The sequence below is a fragment of the Pelodiscus sinensis genome, chromosome 30, assembly GCF_049634645.1.
Source record: "Pelodiscus sinensis isolate JC-2024 chromosome 30, ASM4963464v1, whole genome shotgun sequence".
In the NCBI taxonomy this organism is placed as follows: Eukaryota; Metazoa; Chordata; order Testudines; family Trionychidae; genus Pelodiscus; species Pelodiscus sinensis.
In genome coordinates this window covers 10569653-10578031 of record NC_134740.1, presented here as the reverse complement: position 1 = coordinate 10578031, position 8379 = coordinate 10569653, and the positions used below count along the sequence as shown (strand labels likewise).

The 8379-nt window shown below is 46.6% G+C and overlaps 1 protein-coding gene across 1 annotated transcript; it reads right to left on the bottom strand.

The window, feature by feature from the left end:
* Positions 1 to 6400: 6400 nt before the first annotated feature.
* Positions 6401 to 7453, bottom strand: LOC106732712 (olfactory receptor 14A16-like). The gene has a single exon (XM_075912049.1). The coding sequence runs from the start codon at positions 7431 to 7433 to the stop codon at positions 6498 to 6500; it is 936 nt and encodes a 311-aa protein (XP_075768164.1). The 5' UTR covers positions 7434 to 7453; the 3' UTR covers positions 6401 to 6497.
* Between the last annotated feature and the right edge of the window lie 926 nt (positions 7454 to 8379).

Sequence of the window (8379 nt, the reverse complement as noted above, 5' to 3'; positions counted from 1 at the left end):
TTCTCCTGTAATTCTATTTCCCCTCCCTTTCTCTGCCTTTCCTGCTGGGACTGTGGGATGTGTGACAGTTGCACTGTATTTTCTGTGTATGTTTGGTGCCCCTATTTCCAGCACTTGTAGTTAGCCAGCAGCAGTAGAGCTGACTATCTAGGAGCTAATATCTAGGCTTTGCCTGGGAACTGCAATTCATTGTACCCCATCAATGGCATTGATAGTTTAATACCTATGCTGTCAACTACCAACACTGCTACTTGCTCAGTCTTGCTATTCAGCAACATGGCAGAAATACACCCCATTGCAATAACGTGACTGGGGTCCGATTTCAAAATTATTAGACTAAAACTAAATTATTGGACTTCTCACTGCAGTTACCATGTAAGCTGCTGGTCTGAGATATTTTCTATGTAAATTAAATTAAAGAAACACTAGCTTTTGAACTCCAAAACTCTTCCAGGGACGTCTTTATTCCCGAAAGATAACTTGTGTACTTTCAAACTCAACCATTTATTTTCTTTAATTTAGCTGAAAAACTTTCAGCTTGCAGAAGTGTATCTGGACTCATCAGATTCTTAATGAAGAGAAACACAAGTTTGTTTTTCACAATTTCTATGAGAAGTCGACTCTTTTCTGCTCAGAAGGGGAAAAATACCATCCAAGCAGCTGGAAATCTTTCACTAATAAAAATGACAAGTCGTGAATTGTTCCCCTTGTCACTCCCAGTTCCATTATGAAATCTGCCCAGGACATTCACACCTTAACCCGTTGGACTGAAATAAGAGACTTACTGTGCCAGGCTTTCCGGGGTGTTTGCTGCACCGGACACTTCACTGCCGGGATTCTGCTATCAGTACGTATCTCTATGAAAAATGCCCCTTTACTGGGTTATCCAGCAGCTTGTTCCTGGACCCTCCCTTGTATTTCCCCATCTCAGGCCGGCTTGGCTAATAGGTGAAGGACTAAACAGGATGGGGGCAGAAAGCCTCCCACCCCCAGCTGAGAAACTGATCCCGGCTTGTCAGCTGCAAACATAGTCACTACTCAGGATGTCCCTGCTTTGGAGCTAAGTAGCAGAACCCATAATCCAGGGCTGGTAGCCCAGCTCTGATCTCACCTCCAGAGCAAACTGTCCTGTTACCCCGCCCTAGATGACCCAGACCCGCAAAGGTGAACATAAGGTCCCCCAGATCTCACCAATAGACTCATAGACTTTAAGGTCAGAAGGGACCATTATGATCATCTAGTCTGACCCCCTGCACAATTCTGGCCACAGAATCTCACCCACCCCCTCCTAGAATAATCCTCTCACCTATCTCTCAGATATTGAAGCCTTCAAATAGTTTGAAGACCCCAAGATGCAGAGAATCCTCCAGCTGTGATCTGTGCCCCATGCTACAGAGGAAGGTGAAATGTACCTGGAAGGACCCTGGCTACAGCCAAGGCAGGGCTGAGGAGCAGTGGGAAGGAGAATGCAGAAGAAGCTCTATATTATCAGCACAGCCATGCAACAGAGAACAGCCCAAAGCTGATGTATCCCAGAGTCCCAGCTGGCCTGGAGCAGCCTGGTACTTCGTTAACCCCACACCATCCACTCTGGGAGATTTTTTGTCTCCTCTGTGTTGCCCCAGCAGCTCTTGGGATGCAGCCACCAGAGGATCCCACAGCTCAGGATGCCCCAGGTGTTTGATTTTGGTCACTAAGAAGCAGCTGGAGGGAAATTCAGTGCAGGGTCCTAAACTCATGTCAAGTGATACAGTCTAAGAATTCCAAGTCCTCCCTGTCGAGCGGAAATGCAGCCCTTTGATTTCCATGGAGCTGGGCCCATTCTTTGGTCTGCATCCATATTCCTTACCTGTGAAACTGAACTGAAGATGAGAGAAAATTTTGCAGCCTTTCTCCATTATCAGGACACATGTTACTCCATCGGACTCCATGGGGTCAAGGCGACTCCCCTGACACCTTGGCTTCTGGATTGCAGGAGGGAAAATCCACTTCTTACAAAGCTAAATGTGCCATTGCTGCAAGCAGATTCAGTTCCACTGGTCATCTGGAAAAGTCAGCTGTGCCCACAAAATCTCATGACACCATCTACATGTTTTGTTAGACTTTACGGTGCTGCAAGACTCTTCATTGTTTAAGTTTTTGCATGATCTTAGTTCTTTGCCACATGGGATTAATTGCAGAGTGTAACTTGTAATGAAGGAGTAATTTATTCCCACAGCTGTATGAACTTTTGTAAAAATTCAGTGCAGCTTAGTTTTTCTATAGCTTATTTTCTGTTTTTATTAGCATCTTTCTTTCTTTCTTTCTTTCTTTCTTTCTTTCTTTCTTTCTTTCTTTCTTTCTTTCTTTCTTTCTTTCTTTCTTTCTTTGGCACCATTGAACATTTGAAGTGGGAAGCTGCCTTGGGGTTGGGTTGAGCAGGTGACTTAGGGTCTACACTACAACCTTGCGCTAGTGCAGCTGCACTGAGGTAGTGGCCGCGCTATTGCACTTTTGGGATGAGTCTCAAAGCCCTTATACTGATAGCGAGCGGGTGAGCTTGTGTGGCTGGTTTTTCTCAAGGCTTGCACAACGTGCTGGGGGGACTAACGGGCTGAAAGGTGAAATATTAAGTGTGTGTCTTCATAGCACCCTAAACTCAAAATAAGAGACATGGTTTGCACTACCCAAATTGCACAACTTATTTCAAGTCTATATCAAAATAGGCTATTTCGTAATTTGTCTACACAGCACTGCGTTTCGAAATAACACACTATTTCGAGACATCCCTTAGCCCTCATGGAACGAGGGTTAAAGGGATGCCGAAAGAGTGGCTCCGCTTTATCTTGAAATAGTGGGCACGTACAAAAGAGCTACCCCAAAATAGCCGTGCCGTGTAGATGTACCCGAAGTGACCGAGGGAGCTGGAAACAAAAGCAGCAAAAAGAGGTACTAGAGAGAAAGGCACATGAATGACGTATATGATGGGTGATGGTGCCATTGTTTTTGAAAGGCAGTGTGCGGGTGGGGCATTGGAGCAACGGGCAGCACAAAGGCAGGACATCAGAGTGGCATGAGGGGCAGGAGCTTGTGACAATTCAAGGTGGGAGGACAGGACTTCAGGGGCTGGTGGTGTGGTTGGGCGGGGCTATATTTCATGTGCTGGCAGCCCCCACTGTTAGGAAATGTCCATCACCTCTGGTTTGACAAGGAGTTTGTAGGAGAGCAAAGAATAAAATCATCAGGGCTCAGAAAGGCCTTGGCATCCATGCCAATGTTGCATCTATGCCAAGACAGAGAAGCCAACTGTGGATACGTCTCCCCAGATTCTGATGTGGATTTGCAGAGGCTGGTGTCTGCATTTTCATCCTAGAAAGTCAGGCTGGGGATGCCATCTAGCATGAGAGGCGTCTGCTGGTAGAATCTGCCAGGCAGCGGGTGGGAGAGCTGCTGAGGGAAGGTGATTGACTGAGGACCATCCATGCTTGAGAGCTGTTTATTGAAAATAGGTCTGTGGAGACCCCTTAGGCTGAGGAAGCCACCCAGCTACACAGGATGGGAGCAGCACTATGGCTCTATTACAGGAAGGATGGATGTATTTAGTTAGTTGGGTCGTAATAAAAAAATAATACACATAATTATAGAAGGATTTACGTGCCCTAAGACATCATAAATAAACTATCAAAATTAAACCAATAAACCCATCACAATTAAATTAATAATTTAAATAGCATCTATCTAGAAATCTGTAGACACTTTTTAAAAAATTCTTCATAATTGGAAAAAAGAAAATGTCAAGTCTGCAGAAAGCCCTTCAAAGGCACCTTGACTAAATGACAAAATTCATGGATGCCTTCATGTACTCAAATATTCCCACTTGGCAAATTCCAAAAGTCACCTGGAACAAAGAAAAAAGTCAACCAACTGTAACCCTTCTGCTGGTAGCAGTCAGCAGACAGAAGGGCCGGGTTCAGCATCTAGGGAGGTTCTTTCAACAAGGTAACTAATACAGGCTCAAGTCCACCCAGTCAAATAGGAAAATTCCAACCTACCCACAGGGCACCGTTAGAGGCAATTCTTCTGCTCTTGCAAGCACTGAGTCGGAGATAGAAACAGTCTGTTTAACAACAGTAATCTAACACCAACCTACAGGAACACACATAAACAAAGCAAATTCATAACCTGAAAGAAACCTGTAAGCCAGTTTCCATCCCCGGAGTTGGCCGGGAAGAGTCTTTTGCTTAATGTCGAACCCCACTTCAAACACCCCACTTACAGCTCTGTCCAATCAGCGCCGACCCAGAGTCCATAGGCACATCATCGTGATGTTGCCAGTCACCGAGCATGTGGCAATGCCACCTACGAGCTGCTCCTGCCAGCTGCCTTGCTGGCCGCCTACCATTGCTCTCACTGGCCACCTTCTAGCTGCTCCTGCCAGCCGCCTGCTGGCCAAGTGCTCCTGCCAGCAACCCCGCCACCATGATGGATCTGGATTTGGGTTGAACCTAGTGATTTCAGTTCCTTGTGTTGTCAGTTTCTCAGTGATTTCAGCTGTTGGCTCATCACCTAGGTAGGCCAAAAGATTCCAGCTTCTGCTGGAATCATATTTTAAAATAATACAGAGAGACCCTTTGGGAATCTGTTTCAGTTCTATCCTTAGAATGGGATGGGGTGGGGCAGGTGGAAGGGGAAGAGGAGATTGAACCAGTCTTTCCATTCATGCCTGGAGGGCATGTAGCCTACTGGTTCAAGCTCCTTCTCCCCAAACCAATCCACTTGAGTCTGGAAGGGGGAGGCTTGTCCATCCAAGACTCTTTGTAATGACAGTGTCTCTCTTGCAACCACTGGGATCGTATTTTACAATTCCTACATTTTGGGTTAATACTGTTTGTGACCCCACAATGTCCAAACTAGTTACAACACACCACATTCCATTCTAACAACTGACCATCCCTCAGGCCTATAGCACTGGCTGAACTGGGTTGACATAACCACACCCAGGATTTCTTTCCCATTCCAGCACATCAACGGTTGATGATCTTGCAGAGTTAAACAACTGAGTGAGCATAACCACACTTAGGACTACCGCCCCCAACAGCTGGTTGCATTGGAAGCAGGGGTTCAGACCCTGCTTACACAATGAAACAGTAAAATGAAACAGCATGGGAAAAAAAACATGATGCAAACAAAGTCAAGCTTCTCGTACACCATCCACAGTTGTTCTCCATCCCAAAAAGGAGAAGTGACCAAAAATTAATGAAGCTCATTAGTGACATAACTATGGCTGTTGATATCCTGTGCAACATGCTCAGATAACGTGGTTTTATTACCAGTAGGAATACTTATGGCCAACTACATAGGTTCAGAACTTACTTACACTGGTGTGATTGAAAATTAACTCATTTAATGCCAGGGGCATTAGTCTGCATTTTATGACTTCCTAATCAGGTGCATCCTGTCATACAGCAGGTCATCTTGACCACTAGCTTTCACGTGTGCCAGTCATGTCTGCATCAGGCACTGACCACAAGGCCCTGAGCCAGACGTCATATCAAAAGGAAGGAACCCTAATATGGTACCGGATATCAAAATTATAGTATAAAGCACCCTGGGTATGTCTACACTACCACCCTAGTTCGAACTAGGGTGGTAATGTAGGTAACCGGAGTTGCAAATGAAGCCCAGGATTTGAATTTCCCGGGCTTCATTTACATATTGCCGGGTGCCGCCATTTTTAAATGTCCGCTAGTGCGGACTCCATGCCCCGCGGCTACATGCGGCACGGACTAGGTAGTTCGGATTAGGCTTCCTATTCCTGTTCCACGAGGAGAACGGTAATTCAGAATAGAAAGCCTAATCCGAACTACCTAGTCCGTGCCGCGTGTAGACATACCCCCTGAGCCCTAAGCTCGGGGAGGTTCCGTATCAAGGTAGAAGACACGTATCGTCCAGCCTGGCTGAGGAGCTGATCACCCGAGGCCACCTCCCACCCACCGAATCAAGAAAAGGGGTGTACAAATCTTGGGCATGCTATACGTTGTTTTTTGTCTGTGCATCGTAATCGTTACTGGGCTTGTAGGTATTGCTTCTTATGTTGTGTTAACCATTTCATATTTAGAAGTTGTCAAGTATAAGTAGACTAATGACTAACTCCGCCACCTCATCAAAGATAACCATAGAAGGATTGGCTGTATGAGGAGTTTTTATTATTGCTATATTGTTTTTATTTGTTGTCAATTTTTTTTGCATGCTGTGCTGTCTAAGACGAATCAGAGGCAATGACTTAATATAATTAAAACTGTAGTCAATAAAGTTGGTAATTGGTTAAGCATATCTCAGCTCGGGCTTTCCTCCTTTGCAGCCACCATTCCGTCATCACAAATGCCACCCCTACACAATCTTTTGAGCTTCTGGTTCGTCACATCCAATCTTCTGAGAGACAGAATTTTATCATTATTTGATTAGATTCATAAAGAAGCTCAGAATGAAATCACAGTCAAGACACAATGAGAGACACTTTAATTCTTGGTGAATAACTTGTACACAATCACTTTCTTTAATGCAGCTTGAAGCTCCTTGTTCCTCAGGCTGTAGATGACCGGATTCATCATGGGGGGTACCAGGGAATAAACAACAGTCACTGTGAGATCTAGATCTGATGCCGAGCTGGAGGTGGGTTTCAGATATTCAAAGAAGCCAGTACAAAGGAACAAAGAGACAACTGTGAGGTGAGGGAGGCAGGTGGAGAAGGCTTTACGCTGGCCCTGCTCCGAGGGGATTCTCAGAACTGCTTTGAAGATCTGAACATAAGAAACAATGATAAAAATGAAGCAATTCAAAGATAAAAACACACTGAAGGCAAGAAGCCCAACTTCACTGAGGTAGGAGTCAGAGCAGGCCAGCTTGAGTAGAGGGGGGATTTCACAGAAGAACTGGTCGACGTCGTTGGACTGGCAGAAGGGTAACCGGAAGGTGTTCCCGGTGTGCAGGGCAGAGTAGACAGTAGCAGTGATCCAGGCACTGGCGGCCATGTGGACACAGGCTCTCCTGTTCATCACTCTCTCATAGTGCAGTGGTCGGCAGATGGCGATGTACCGGTCATAGGCCATGATGGTGAGTAACGCAAGATCTGCCGCAATGAAGACTACAAAGAAGAAGACTTGGGCGACACAGGCAGGATAGGAAATTGACCTGGTGTCCAAGAGGGAGTTGGCCATGGATTTGGGGATGATGACAGAGATGGAGCCAAGGTCTATAATGGACAGGTTCCCCAGGAAGAAGTACATGGGGGTGTGTAGACGGTGGTCGAGGGCGATGGCTATGAGGATGAGAAGGTTCCCCATCAGGGCTGCCAGGTAAAGCACCAGGAAAAGTGCAAAGTGCAAAACCTGCAGCTCCCGGGTGTCAGAGAAGCCCAGGAGCAGGAACTCGGTCACGGAGCTTCTGTTGAACATTTTCTTCTTCAGTTCACTGTGTTGGCTGTGGAGGGAAGGACACAGACAGGGGTGGGGATTAGGGTGTTACACAGAATGCCCCTGATTCCCTGCAGCAACCTCCCATGTCCAGTGTCTGTCCCAGCTACTCCCTAGCGGCAGTGAGTTACACACGGGTGTCAAATGGCCCGGCTCCCAGTCAGGACATGGAGCTGCATCTGTTTGCACCATCCAAAGATCTGGGAGTGGTGGAGGATGGCTTAAAATAGGGCTGGATACAATGCTCTATGAAGGATGGAGCAAAGCACAATCCCACCCGCAACAACTACATCCAAGAAGGACCCTCTGTTGCTACGACCAGCAAGGGCATGAAAGAAAAATTCCAGCAGTGCCTGAGCATCATTATCTGGGGAAATGTGAGACTCACAGTGACTCAGTACCCTGCATGGCAGCTCATCTGTCAAACTCCATTGCAACATCACATGGACGTTCCATTGACACAGAATCCCAGCTCCACCTCTCTGTGCAGGTGGGTTAGTAACAGCTCCCAGCGACCTCCCTGCGGTGTCATTGCCTCTCATAGAATCAGAGAACCCCAGGGCTGGAAGAGACATCAGGAGTCATCGAGTCCAGCCCCCTACCCAAAGTGGGACCAACCCAACTCAATCCTCCCAGCCATTGCTTGGTCAACCTAGGACTTAAATATCTCTAGGGATGGAGGTTCCGACCCCTTCCTAGGGAACCCATCCCAGTGCTTCCCCACCCACCTAGTTTTTCTTAATATCCAACCTAGAGTTGACCTGCTGCAACTTGAGACCATTACTCTTCATTCTGCCATCTGTTTCCACTGAGAACAGCCTCTCCCCATCCTCTTTGGGACTCTAATTCAGGGAGTTGAAGGCTGCTCTCAAATCCCCCCTCACTCTTCTCTTCTGCAGACTAAACAAGCCCACATCGCTCAGCCTCT

Coding starts and splice junctions, on each gene's coding strand:
- LOC106732712 (XM_075912049.1), bottom strand. CDS start 7,433: ATGTTCAACAGAAGCTCCGTGACCGAGTTCCTGCTCCTGGGCTTCTCT.